This window comes from Lampetra planeri, chromosome 13 (assembly GCF_965212315.1).
Source record: "Lampetra planeri chromosome 13, kcLamPlan1.2.h2, whole genome shotgun sequence".
Lineage (NCBI taxonomy): Eukaryota > Metazoa > Chordata > Hyperoartia > Petromyzontiformes > Petromyzontidae > Lampetra > Lampetra planeri.
The window spans coordinates 5,490,935-5,505,648 of NC_136119.1; the positions used below are offsets into that span (position 1 = coordinate 5,490,935).

Below are 14,714 nucleotides of genomic sequence, written 5' to 3' on the forward strand. Positions count from 1 at the left end.
TCTGCTGAGAAACTTGTAGTGGTTCTATCAACCGCTTAAAAACAGCAACCGGTCGTTGTGCACGCCTCTTCCTCAAGTGGGACATTAAGAGATGATGACCCACAATTCAGTGACCACAGCCAGCCGAAGCAAACAATGAACTGATCGGCATCGTGAACAACTTCGTTCTAAGTCTGCTCTCTGGTGGACTGGAAAGTATCATATTCTTAGGTTTTTTCGGTAAAGTCACGTAGGTAAAAAATTAAAATTAATATTTTACTTTTATTAATTGAATTTGTTTACCTACGTGACTTTACCGAAAAAACCTAAGAATATGAATCCTTGCAGTCACGAAAGCTTCAAATCTGGAAAGTATCAGTCTACTCCCGAAGCTATCACATGGCTCACAAACTTAAATATGGAAATGTGTAATTTGAACCGACTTGCCATATGCTGGGAGATGGCATGTAATCCCTTAAAAGACAAAGCAAATAGAAATGTATTCTGATTGTTACAAAATACGTAATTGGATGCACTGCGTTATTTAATACAGCGCTGTGAGTCTTTGTTGCCATGCTATTGTTGATACTCGAGACAATAAAAATGCAAGAATAACAGGCAATAACAGGTGATAATTTGTATTGAAAAATGCTGCTAGTAGTGTAAATGAATTATGGTATAATCATGTTGCATGTAGCTATATGAATGTGCATTTTATAATGGTCAACACATCACAATAACATTACAAGCTGAACGTAATAATTTTAGTATGGCTTCTAACAGCAGATGACATTTGTATTTTAAAGGCCAAGCATTTCATATATATAAAAAAACCTTTATATAAAATAAATTCAAGCAATTCAATATCTAAAATAAGCCACAACTGTTGTTTTTTTTATACAAAATATTTGGTAGAAATGTATTTAGTAGACGACTTCAATATCTGCTGTAAGCCGACACTTGTACTGCGTTGCTATGCAATGGTTGCTAATCACGAGGAGTCAGACTTGTGGATTCGGTGCATCTTGAGAATCTGCCGTAGTGCCTCTTGTACCTCCACATCCATCTGTCCCTGACAGATGGGAAGAGTAATTTAATGCACGTTAGGGATACAGTATGTGAAACACAAGATGTAAAAATTTAGATTGAAAACTAATTTCTTTAGAACTGCTTTTTGTGTTTAGTTTGTTGTGCGATTAGTACAGTTGGCTACATACGGTGCAAAAGAAGTTCAACATACAGACATTGTCCACTGTATAGTCATTATTATTACGCTTACGGCAAGTCCTCGCTTAACACGTATTAACGCAACACGTTTTCACTATAACGTGTTTCTTCTAACAGAGAACACGTGGAATACACACCGTTATGATATGGCTTTTATAGTGCTTGGCGATGAATGACTTTCTTGAGCTGCACAGCGCACCGGTATAATACGGTACGCCATGGGATGACTTCAGGGTGATTTTATAGTGCAAATGTGATTCAGTAACAGTGATACCTCACTTGATGCGGTTTTCACTTTTCAGGAATGCATCTACCACTTTAAATGTGGGATTACTGTATTTACCCAAGAAAACCTCACCGAATCTCAACTCTTTTTCAGGAGGGTCCTGCCAAGTCTTGCTAATGCCAATTGATTAATTTGCTGTTAAATTTACAGCATTGGGTTATTTGGCCAATACTAGTAATATTTTGTTCTTTTAGCAACGAGAGTAACCAGGAGAACCTGGAGGAAGCCCATGCAGAATGGTAGAACATACAAACTCAATACAGAATGATGACCGAATTGGGAATCAAAACCAGGCCCTTCTTGCTGTGATGTCTGAGTGTAACCAATGCACCGCCCTGCCACCAAAATAATTTCACTGGTATATATATATATATTTTAATATGATATAATTTTACTGCATGTCTGTATTTCTTGTACATTAAAATGCTCACCTGCACAGCGCTGAGTAAGTGCATCCGGTAGACAGACACGACATCCTTGTGGTGCCTCTCTACCGTCTGACAACAAAAATACATTCATGCAAAACTTGAATGATAAAAATACCAGCAAATTATTTCGTATCATCATCTACAGAAAAGGTACACTCTAAAAATGCACAAATATACACGTTACTCATTTAAGTTTCGTCAACAAAAAAACCCCACCAATGCATTCGAATAACGTGCCAATTTAACGTGGGTTTTCTGCTAAGTACCCAACATTGCTGAACAAAAATTACAAATGATCACATTGGCCTTGCTTACAGGTGTCAAGGTAATTGAGGTGGCCAACCTTAGCGTCTATTGTGTCATACAGAACCTCGGAGCAGAGGGAGCTGGGTGATTGAAGAATAAAGTCAGAGGATGCAACAATAGCCGTTTGGTATAGTCAAATTGATTGACCTTTTACTTCATCACTTGTGCCAGACATAATTTGGCCGAGCTCCAAAGCAACAAAGAGCAAAGACTTTACCAATTTCATGACAAATTATATTAGCACTGTAGGTGGCCAGCTAATAGTAATGAGTACAAAGTGGATTAATTCTAGATTTGAAGCTTTCGTGACTGCAAGGAATCATATTCTTAGGTTTTTTCGGTAAAGTCACGTAGGTAAAACATCAAAATTAATGAAGATAAAATAAAATAAAAACAAAAATCACGACGTTTCGGAGGCAACACAAGTCTCCGTCATCAGGTGGGACCGTCACAGCCAGATTAGCTGCATCAAGTGAGGCAATGATTCAAGATGTAATCCCTTAAAAGCGAGTTGAGGGGGGAGGAGAGGGAGGGGGGAGCTCATCAGAATATGGTAGCCAATGAATGGAACGTATCGGGAGGGAGGGGGGGCGGGGCCAAAAGGGTGGGCGACGGCGTGGAAGCGATTGTGCGCAAGCGACAAACTACTGCACACGCCAACACAATGGACAGAGAGGGGGAGGGGAGGTCTGATACACATGATAGACAAAAGAACGAAAATGCCCATGTTTATACCAATGCTGGCTGAACAATGAAGAGAGTACTGTTAAAAATAACTGGGGATGTTAACACTCGGTAAAGTAAAGGCACTATTTTACTTTACTTTACCGAGTGTTAACATCCCCAGTTATTTTTAACAGTACTCTCTTCATTGTTCAGCCAGCATTGGTATAAACATGGGCATTTTCGTTCTTTTGTCTATCATGTGTATCAGACCTCCCCTCCCCCTCTCTGTCCATTGTGTTGGCGTGTGCAGTAGTTTGTCGCTTGCGCACAATCGCTTCCACGCCGTCGCCCACCCTTTTGGCCCCGCCCCCCCTCCCGATACGTTCCATTCATTGGCTACCATATTCTGATGAGCTCCCCCCTCCCTCTCCTCCCCCCTCAACTCGTTTTTAAGGGATTACATCTTGAATCATTGCCTCACTTGATGCAGCTAATCTGGCTGTGACGGTCCCACCTGATGACGGAGACTTGTGTTGCCTCCGAAACGTCGTGATTTTTGTTTTTATTTTATTTTCATTAATTTTGATGTTTTACCTACGTGACTTTACCGGAAAAAACCTAAGAATATGAGTACAAAGTGACTAATGGCTGGGCATAAATTACTCTTAAAGCCCTTGAGATCAATGCAAGCATAACACCAATGTACTGTAACCACAAAGGCACACACAAATGGTAAAAATTACGCATTTTTTCCAAAAACATGTATTCTTACGTTGCTGTAAATTATAGTCCTTGTTTTATCCTTTAAATAAAGTATATTTTACATTTTGCCCAGATTTATTTCAACAGTGATATTGGCATCATGTCATGAGAGATATAGCACTTCTTCTGAATCTCTCCAAGTGAAATGTTTATCCAGATATTAGGGCCACAATTTATTTACCTTTCTTGTACTTTTTCCCACTCTCGTGTTTTTTTTATTGTTTGCTGTTGTAACGTTCTTACCCGCCCCTACTGCACATGTTAAAATAGCTTCGTAGCTCATCGGATTACTCCAATATAAATATATATTCTCATCATTACACTTGAGAACTGGCTTTAATCATCGCTGGCTGGATCCCGGATGTGCACCCAGGAACCTGAGATCTCAACGGTGTTGGCACAGTAAACTCACCCCTAAATCACCCAGGCCACCTCTAGTATTTATTTGATTAAGCTATTATGCCAAAAGCTCTCACCGCCAGCTGCTGTTGGGTCAGCTTGAGCTGCTGTTGTAGGCTCTCTGCCTGCTGGCTTGCTCGCTTGCTCCCACTTGATGTGTATGCCAGCTTGGAGAGACTGTTGAGAGCCAGCCTCAGTTTACCAACCTCTTTCTGAAGGTCTTCAATCTGCAAGGTCATAGAATTATGCGTGAAATGTAAATCGCAGGTCTACCGGATATATAAAGAACAAACATGCTCGACATGTACCCTGATAAATAATCTACAGCTCAAGGTAATTTATATATATATACATTTTTGTTTAAGTAGCACAATGTGATTTTGAAAAAAAACATCTCTTCATCATGACAAGCCATGATAAATCCAAAGCTATATGAAGGCATCCCCAAGTTCCATGCCCTCCCTCACAGTTCCATGATGTAAAAGTACACCCAGCACCTGCACCACAGCCAATCTCATCAGTGCATTTTCGAAGCACGCAATAACTTTGGAGCAGTTGTAGTAATTGCACAGATTTAAAATCCAACACCACTTTCGAGACATGGGTTGGTGGATAATGTACATTTGTGAGAATCTGAAACCTTCTGGGATAGGATGCGGCCAGGAGCAAGTGAATTCCTGAATCAATCTGTGCAAAGTTACATCATACCACCTCATATGTATGGTGGGTTTTCTTTGGCTACTCAGGTTTCACCCATTGATAGAATTGGCCAAGCATCCCAACGCAGCACCCTAAATAAGAAGAGCCTTGAGACTCAGCAAGGCTATCTTGGTTAAATAAAATGCATGCTCATCATTATTATTGACTTTTTATGGACGATCAATCCTCTGTGATCCCAATTTGTGTTGACCATGCTGCAAAGATATTATAGTTCTGGCTTGGTTCAGTAGATGGCAGCATTTCATCTCAAAATGTTAACGTTGCAGTGTATGATGAAAAAGAGTTGCACATGTAATAACGCATGAAGAAAATTTCGATTTAAAGCTTTCGTGACTGCAGGGATTCATCTTCTTGGTTCTTTCGGTAAAGTCACGTAGAAGGGAAAAAATAAAATAATAAAACATAATAAAATACAATTCTCACGTTTCGGCCACAACGCAAGCAGCCGTCCTTAGGTGAAGAACAGGTGAAGAACAGGCTGTCTTTCCGATAGACCTGTTCTTCACCTGAGGACGGCTGCTTGCGTTGTGGCCGAAACGTCGTGAGAATTGTATTTTATAATGTTATTTTTATTATTTTATTATTTCCCTTTTACGTGACTTTACCGAAAGAACCAAGAAAATGCATGAAGTTACATCATCCACACAGTTAAGTAAATGACCTTGGGCAAGACGCACCTCACGATATGGGCTGGTGGTGAAGAATAATGACAGAGAGGCAGGCAAGGTAAGGGGCATATCAAAGAATAGGGCCAGAGGGAAGATGGAATGGTGGAATCACAGTTTGTGTGTGGGTGCTAATTGGATTATGTCACAGGACCATGAGAGTGGTGGCGGTAGTTTGGGAAGTCCTTTATTCAGCAGTGGACTGACCATGGCTGATGATGGTGATGTCTTGGTTCAGTAGATGGCAGTATTTATTTAAAAATGCTAATGTTGTAGGAGATAAAATGGCAGATGAAAAAGCTACACATGTAGTACGTGCAATATCAGAAAAATACTTGTTCACATGTCACTGCTTCATCAGTAAATATTAATAATAGGGATAACAATGACCTCATTAGAATGCAACCCAGGTTCAGCTCTTTGAATGGGCTTCAACGATAAGAGTGGATGATGACCAACATATACACACACTGCCACCTTACACTGCACTTTGTAGTGTGCCAATTTCAGAATAAAACTTACACTAGAAATAACCTTTAAAAATACATGCATATCGAATAATATAACATTTGCACAGACCATTCAAGCATTTGACGCAACACAGATTAAAACCAATCAATTGTGTGACAAGTAAAGAATTAGCTGAAGTGCAAACATGTGATTTAAACTAACCATTGTCTCTTTACTTTGCAACACGCGCTGATGTTCATGTTTGGTTTTATTGAGCTCCTGAGTAGTCTTCTGCGCCTCGCTGTGGTGCTGCAGAAGCCTTGTTTTTTCCTTCTCAAGGGAAAGGACTTGTGCCTGCAGGCCTTTCTTTTCCTGCTGTGCCTTTAGATGGGATAACTTTATCTGGCTCAGCTCAATATTCACTTTGCTGTGTTCATCAGCAAGAATTGTCAGTTTCTTAGTCAGGGTCTTCAACTCCACATCAAAAGAAGCCTTCATATTACAATATTCCACGGAAGAGACCATTTCAATTTCATTCCTACCCTTGGTCATGCAATGAACATCTCCAACCTCAGAGGAATAGGACGATAGTTTATCTGTCTTTGTGCCTGGAACACACATTTCATTTGTTTCAATTGCTACATCCGTGCTGTGGCAATCAACTCCCTTGGCTATGTCCTCACTTTGCAAATCACCACCTTTGTGCCCTTTTGTTCCTCCATTAAACTTCCTGTTAGGTGATTTTTCTTCTGGACATAATTGAAGCTGTGATGCCCTTGAATCTTGTCTTTTCACAGTATGAATGTCAGAGATGTGTTCTGTGTTTACTTTAGCTACTGCCTCTGCAAATTTTGTTTCATGTGACAACAAGTTTATGTTTTTATCAACTGGTGCATCCTCTTTCGGAACCAAACTTTCTGCACGATTTAGAATTCCTGGAAAGTTTGTTAATGAGTTATCTTCTTTGTTTTGCTCTCCAGTTTCAAAGAGACATTCTTGATTTGTACTATCGGCCACATGGCCAGGGTTACTCAAGCCCGACCCATTTGTTGTTTGTCCTTTGATGCTGTTTCCAAATGTAATGTTTTCTGAAGTTTCATCGACAGATTGGCAGGCAATTCCATGCACATTACATGGGTAAGGCAATTGGCAAGTAGAAAAAGAACTCTGAATATTGGCCTCTGAAATGTCAAATGTGTCAGGGGACTCTTGATCCATATCAGATCTGTTTTTTTGAACTCCAACAGTCATAATCTATGACGGAGAAAAGGGAAAATATGCATTAGGGTACATGTAGATATATACATATATTGGTAGCAGCACTCAGATAAAATACTAAAGTCTCTTTCATTTACACAATAAACAAGACCACTGTTTACACCATTGGAACCTCCTTTGCCAGTAGCAAAATATGATAATTGTTTTTTTACCCTTTTATCTGGCAAAAAACAGACACCTTTTTTAAAAAAGAGTCATGTTTGCATTGACCACAATACCTGCAGTCGGAATGCAAACAAAAAACATAACTCTGATAATGTATGCACTGTCCTCAGGGAAAGCTGTCTCGGGTGTGGACCAATCAATTTCAAGGACAGTGCATACATTATCAGAATTATGTTTTTTGTTTGCATTCCGACTGCAGGTATTGTGGTCAATGCAAACATGACTCCTTGTTAAAAAAGGTGTCAGTTTTGTTGCCAGATAAAAGCGAAAAAAACAATTATCAAGACCACTGTTTTCAGTAGCGAACACTGATTTTTTTTACCTTGCCTTCTTCTGTTTCGATATTGTGCTGAGTTTTTAAATCACTTTCCTGAACTACTTTGTAGTTGGAATCACAAGTCATAGTTTCTTGTTCCATTTCGTGCCCTGAGGAGATCACAAAATGTAAATTTTGTTACAAAATGTACAATTTTGCCAAGCACAGGGAGAGTTGTTGTACATCCTTTTTTTCAAATAAAAAAACACCAACGGTAAATCTTCCAGAAAAAAAGTTAGCTTTCACTTGATCACACCCCATTGGGCTGAGTTGAATGATTGTCTCACACAAGGTGCGGTTGAAAAAATACAGCTGGACATGCAATGATACAGCATGACTCACAGGGTTGAACGAAAGAAAAGAGACAAATCACCTGTCAAGCCGTGTTCTCCCCACTCAGTTGACTCAACAGGTGACCCATGTGGAGTCCGTTTAGCCTGAAACAGAGACCCATCAATATGCATGCTGCACCATGAATCAAATTAACGTCGAGTATTAACACAGATATAGTGTCTTTAATATGCTCCTGAAAGAATCTCGGGTCACCGCATTACGAAGGGAAATGTGCCACTTAATGAGTTCGTCTTACTCCAATACAATTGTAATGCGGGCGTAAACGACCTCCCGGAAGTGACGTCATGGGGGGAGGAGTTACGTCACGTGGGGGAGAGGGTAAGGGTCTATAAGGGGGGTAACCGGAAGCAGTCGGGAGTGATCGGGGACTGGGAAAAGTGAGAGGCCACGCAGGGCGAAGGGTGAGAGAGAGTGGCGAGGTCGCCACACACCCGAGCCACGAGGATCGGCACCGTCGGCCAACGGTGACCGACCCCGGGGCAGGAGGAGCAGCGAGGAGGCTGCAGAGAGCAGCGGGTCTGCAAGGGAGGAGTCGGCGGCAGGGGTCTGCACGACGTGACAGCGGCGGGGCTGCTAGGAGGGAGTTTGGGCTACGTGAGCGACAGCAGCCTGGGGCTGCAGAGTGAGTTGGGCTACGTGAGCGACAGCAGCCTGGGGCTGCAGAGTGGAGAGTATATAGGGGAGTACCGTGAGGGAAAAGAGATCGAACCCAAATAAAGGACACAGGACAGAGAGAAGCGTCCGAGTCTTTTATTACACAATCATTAAATCTCAGTCAAAGTATATTCAAGTACTACGGATAGGACAGTCTATTTAATGAACAAAAATGCATTTTAAAAAATAAAAGAAAATTAATTCAGCTGTAAAAAAAAATCATCAATTACGTTCACCCAAATTGCATGAATCGTCAGCAAAGCTTACGTGATTCATTGTGTATAAACTAGAAGGATATTACCACAAACAATGTATGCGGGTGTGCAATTTATATCATGCTAGGTAATTGCATTTATTAAAAAAATATATCGAGAATATCTCAGAAGCAAGGAAAATGCATGTGTAGTAACGCTTATGACTCGTTCACACCGGAGTTGGAGGCACACTTGTTTATTTAACACCACACGTTGTGACATACACACTGAGGGGGTATCGGCCCCCTCACCCGTCTATCTGAGGACACACCTCTAGGCTAACCCTAGCCTGCCTCTGAGTCCTCCTCTAATGGGCTAGGGGAGGCTATCTTGGCCCGACACTGGTCAGTCGGGCCCGGTACCCAGAGTCCAGACCAGCACGGGCTCTGGCTCTGGTACCACGCCACTGGCTCGAGCCTGCGCGGTCCTGATAAGGACGGCGTGCCAGGGGGAGACCAGGGCTCTATCTAGGACGTCTTCCGTCTTCTCTTCTTAGCTAACACAACACTCCCGAGCCCTTCGATACATTCCCCTTTTATACCCAACCCCTCCCTGAGGGGTGGGGCCCCGGGGGATCATAATGACCGAATCGACCCCCCAGGGTGTCTGGCACGGACGTCGCAGAGGGCACCTGCTCGTGCACACATGTAGCCCCGCCTACTGTGTTTGTTTACCATAGGCTGCCATGCATAACGGGCTCTCTCTCTAACACCCCTACATCACTCCCCCCCGCATAGCATGCAGCCGTCCCGGCTGCCAACATACAAAAATTTGACAATAAAGGTGCCTTCACCCCCTGACCGCGCGTGTGCCTCACTATTTTTGAACAATAACAGGAACCAGAACAAGAACGCAACAGCAAGATGAGAAAACAACCCGTCGCACCCCCCCCGAATAAATACGAATTCCGTAAAAAAAACAGCCTATATACAATCAGCAGGGAACCCACCACGCACACACAACACACGGTGAAGCCAACATATGTACATCCGAGGAGTGGGAAACACACCACCCACACAACATCCAATGAACACAACAGCTATGTACACATTTTCCGGCCTCACAACAGTTTGCGCATTTTAGCGCGCGTCCTTGCAGCGGGCCCCTCACACGGGGTAACCGCGCGTGGCGGACCATCAGGTGGCAATTGTCCGTCTTGGGGTGAGCATTCATCCGACTCCGCGTGACCCTCGGTATCCGCAGGAGGGGTGATTGGGCGTGAGCCCGTCACTCCTGATGCACCTGAAGGTGGCACAGCCGGCAAGGCATTAGGTGAGAGCGACGGAGACGGACCCAGCGAGTCGGCCGACCCCCCACATGCTTGGCCACGCGCGTGTGAAGTGTGATTGTGTACCGCAGAGAAGGGTTTTAACCTAGAGGGGTGCACGAACCATCGCCGCTTCCCCCACTTGATGCGCACGCACTGCGGTCGTAACACCTCCACCACTTCCACAGGGCCCCGCCATGGCCGCACCAGTTTAGAGGAGGTTGCCAGTGGCACCTGGGGGCAGTGCAGCCATGCCTTGTCCCCCGGCTTCCACTGCAGCATGTGCGCTCGACTCAATCTGAGGCGCTCATTCGCCTTCTGACGGAGGTCAGAGTTTTGCATTGCAGCATCCCGTGCCTCGGTCAATTTGTCCAGATTAAATTTAACGTGGTCAGCCAGATTAGTTTTTCCCTGCGGCACGGGGATCTGCAACTGGGCACGAACAGGCGGGTCTGGTTCTCGGCCGTACATGAGGTAAAAGGGAGAAAACCCCGTAGCTGCATGGGGTGCCATCCGGTACGCCGCCAAGACCCCCTGAATTTGTAGGTCCCAATCCGTTTGCGAGTCCGAAACTTGTTGTGATAACATGGACGTGATGGTGCGATGCAACCGTTCGACCATCCCGTCAGTTTGTGGGTGATATGGGGAGGTCCGAATTTTCTTTGTGCCCAGGAGATCACAGACTTGTCTGAGTAGTTTACCGGAAAAATTTCTGCCCTGGTCGGTCAGCAGCCTCTCCGGAGCACCTTTGTCCAGGACATAACCCTGAACAAAGGCCTCCACGATGGCTGCTGCCGACTGGTTGGCCAGAGGCCAGGCCATAGGCCAGCGTGTAAAATACTCGACACCAGTCAACAAATATCTATTCCCCCTGGGGGTGGCGGGGAATGGTCCCAAAATGTCCAGAGCGACCAGCTCGTTTATCCTGGACACTTTGATCGATTGCAAGGGCGGGTTAGACTCCCGTGCCGGCGGTTTGCGTTGTGCACATCGAGGGCATGATCCCAACAAATCCCCAACATCCCTCGTCATGCCAGGCCAATAAAAATCAAGTTGCAGCAAGGCGAGAGTCTTTTGGGTCCCCAGGTGTAGGAGGCGCTCATGAGCGGCCCATACCACCCTGCCCCGCAACCCAGTAGGGACCACCAGCCGATGTCGACGCGACTTCCCGTCCCAATGCATCAGCAGGCCTTGGCACATTTCCCATGCGTCGGAACCACCTCTTTTTCCCCCCGCCGCACCGCCAACGCGACGTCGCCACCCGAGGAGGGACACATCCTCCATCTGGAGGCGCCCCCAGTCAATGACGGGCAACCCCAACAGGGAATCTTTGCCCTGTTGTTCGATCGAATTAGTAACTACTGTATCGTCGTCGTTGGCGGCCGCCAAGACAGGAACCGATGTGTCCCCTGGAGGTCTGCAACGTCCAGACCCCAGGAGGCATGCACACTCGGAGGTGGTTGGCAAGCGCGACAGAGCGTCCGCGTTGGTGTGGCGAACGCCCTTACGGTATGTGGTTTGGAAATCGTAATCCTGGAGGACCTCCAACCATCGGGACAATTGTCCCGATGGCTGTTGAACCCTCAGGGCGTACTGCAGTGCCGCATGATCTGTGCGGACGGTGAAATGCCGACCGTACAGATATGGGCGATACTGTTGGATGAAATGGACAATTGCCAACAGTTCCCTACGGGTGACACAATATCGTTGCTCCGCTGGAGACAACACCCGACTGCCGTACGCAACCACACGTTCCACGCCGTCAACCACCTGGGAGAGCACGCCCCCAATACCCGTGTTGCTCGCATCGGTGTCGAGCAAGAATGGTTTTGAAAAATCAGGGTAAATCAGGGGAGGAGCGTTTACCAAAGCGTCCCGAAGAGAGCAAAAAGCAGCTTCCTCCTCCTGACCCCAGCAGAACCGAACCCCTTTTGATGTTAAAGCGTGTAGGGGTTTTGCTATAGTCGCAAAATTAGCGACGAAGCGTCTATAATACGACGCAAACCCAATAAAACTCCTAACCTCTCCCACTGAGGTGGGAGTCGGCCAGGAGCTTACACACTGCGTTTTGGCGGGATCGGTAGAAATACCTGAGCGTCCCACGATGTGCCCCAAATAACGCACTGACTCGCGTAACAAATGGCATTTTTGGGGCTTAAATTTCAAATTAGCAGCCCGCATCTTTAGGAAAACCGCCCGCAACCTCTGGAGATGTTCATCAAAAGTTTTGCCAAAGACAATAACGTCATCCAAATAAATCAGGCACGACTCCCATTGCAATCCAGCCAAAACCAATTCCATCAACCGCTGGAAAGTTGCCGGCGCTGAGTGTAAGCCCATCGGCAACCGGTTGAATTGAAACAGGCCGTGCGGAGTACGGAAAGCAGTTTTAGGCTTTGAATCATCGTCCAGAGGAAGCTGCCAGAATCCCGAAAGTAAGTCCAATGTGGAGAAGAATCGCGCTCCCGCCAAGGCGTCAAGCGATTCATCCATCCGTGGGAGCGGGTATGCGTCGGCAACCGTAATTTTATTAAGGCGCCGAAAGTCAACGCAAAACCGCAACGAACCGTCCTGCTTCTTAACCAGGACGATCGGCGCTCCCCAAGGGCTGTTGGAGGGAGAAATGATGTCGGCGGCTAGCATGTCATCAACAGCCGATTTGACATGGTCCTTTTCGGCGGGACTCAACCGAAAAGGATTCTGGCGTATTGGCGCGCTGTCACCCGTATCAATATGGTGACGCAGCAGATTAGTGCAGCCCAAATCGTATTTATCCCGACTGAAAACGTCGGAAAATTCCCTTAGTAGTGTCTTAAGACGTTGACGCTCTAAATTTGACAGGTCCGTCGATCCCGCACAAAGCGCCTCGAGCCACCCTTCATCGCTGTCCGAATGTGGTCGCGGTGCAGGGACAGCGCCGACATGACTCGCGACGGGTTCCTCACAGGGCACCGGCGTTGCGTGAGCAAGCACGGTCCCCTGTGGGACCACCACCGTCTGCGAGCCCACATTGAGGACCGCGATGAAGGGTTCTCCTTCCCCTCTCACTATGGTCTGGGCCGGGAGTAAATCAGGTCCACTGACCCCGGCCCTAGACGGTCCCAACAGAACCCCTTGAGCCCCAATGCCCTTAGCGAAGGGCCGCCGAAGTTTCAAAGGAATCAACATTTGCGCCCCCGGAGGAACGCGCACCGTTCTATCTACGAACGCCGGCACCGTCGCGAACGCCGTCCGGCTCGTAGCGGGGGATGGCAGAAACGCCATGCGTCGGCCCGATGGGAGCTCAATGCATCCCTGGTCGATTAATATCCTAATCGGCATTTTGGCCAGGAAGTCCGTCCCCAGCAGGCACGGAACCGCCAGCGAGGAGGAAACAAAAATCGGCCCAGACAATTTAATATCCCCGACACAAATTTGGGCACGAATTTGTCCGATGATGCCAAGTGAACCCCCGTTAGCAGCAAAGAATGGTACGTTAACAGGCATCAAAGGACGGCTTTGGGCAGGGAGAATGTTATAAATCAACTCCGAAATAATGGTCGCCGATGCTCCTGTATCGACCAGGATGCGCACCTCAACCCCATCGATGTGGCCCACAACGGCCGACGACCCTGACGACGCGGCTACAACCCGATGGGCCAACACGGACCACTGGCTGGGTTCAATCTGAGTACCCAGAGCGGTGCGTGTTGGTGCCATGGTACGCGATATTGGCCCCCCCTTCGCTGCGGTGTTTGAGTGTGTGACGGGCGTGTGCGTGGGCCAAGCATGAGGGGTGCCGCGACTCGCCGGATTATGATGGTGGAGCTTGTGACGAGGGCCGGCGTCCCGTTGAGGTGTCGTCCTGCGCTGCCCAGGAGAGCGGCACCCCGAGGCGACGTGGCCCCGGATGCCGCAGTTGTAACAGCGTGGAAGCGCTGGTGACGACGATGGATGTTGTAGACGGCTTGAACCGGCCCGGTCCTCCCGTACTCCCGCTCCATGCTGCCGTTGATGGTCGATGGCGCAAACCTCTTCCGCCGGGAGGGTGGCTGCAGCGACGGCACGCCCGCTCGCCGCCTTGCTGGCCTTCCGTCGTTGAGAGGACAGGTTTGCGTGGAGAAGACGGGCCGCTTGGAGGGAGCACATCTCTGCATCGTCCTGTGCGACAATGACGATGTCTAAGTCGTCCGCCAGCAAAAGTATCTTCTCTGTCACCATGGCGTCGACACCCTCGTCATCCATTCGTGGAAAGGCCTCCTTCGCCAGTGCCAGGAGGCTTGTGCGGTACGCCAGGGGCGACTCCTTCGTCCCCCGCTGGCGATCGTAAAAGAGTTGGCGACAGTCCGATGGTGGACCATATACCGCCGACAGCACCTGCATCGCCTTCCGCAGCGTGGAGCGCCTCTCCTTCGAAGCCGATGTTAGAGTGGCGAGGGCGTCGCTGTCGAGAAGTGCTGGCAGCGCGCGGAGAGCCTCGGCGTCTGTCCACTGTGCCATCTCCTGGTGAGCGAGGAAGCGCCGCTGGAAGCCGCCCCAGTCGCCATCCTCGCCCACAA

The 14,714-nt window shown here is 47.0% G+C and overlaps 1 protein-coding gene across 5 annotated transcripts in view; it reads right to left on the minus strand.

The window, feature by feature from the left end:
* Positions 1–601: 601 nt before the first annotated feature.
* The window catches only part of RAI14 (retinoic acid induced 14), a 63,021-nt gene continuing 48,908 nt past the window's right edge, over positions 602–14,714 (minus strand). For 4 of the 5 annotated variants that reach the window (XM_078599958.1, XM_078599961.1, XM_078599960.1 and 1 more), the window contains exons 12-17: positions 8,021–8,084; positions 7,654–7,757; positions 6,111–7,142; positions 4,131–4,280; positions 1,924–1,989; positions 602–1,051 (exon numbers count right to left, since the gene is read on the minus strand). In XM_078599958.1, the coding sequence (XP_078456084.1) occupies positions 971–1,051; positions 1,924–1,989; positions 4,131–4,280; positions 6,111–7,142; positions 7,654–7,757; positions 8,021–8,084 (1,497 nt within the window). In that variant the 3' untranslated portion in view covers positions 602–970. The remainder of the gene's footprint in view (positions 1,052–1,923; positions 1,990–4,130; positions 4,281–6,110; positions 7,143–7,653; positions 7,758–8,020; positions 8,085–14,714) is intronic. The other variant, XM_078599963.1, reaches the window with a different exon arrangement.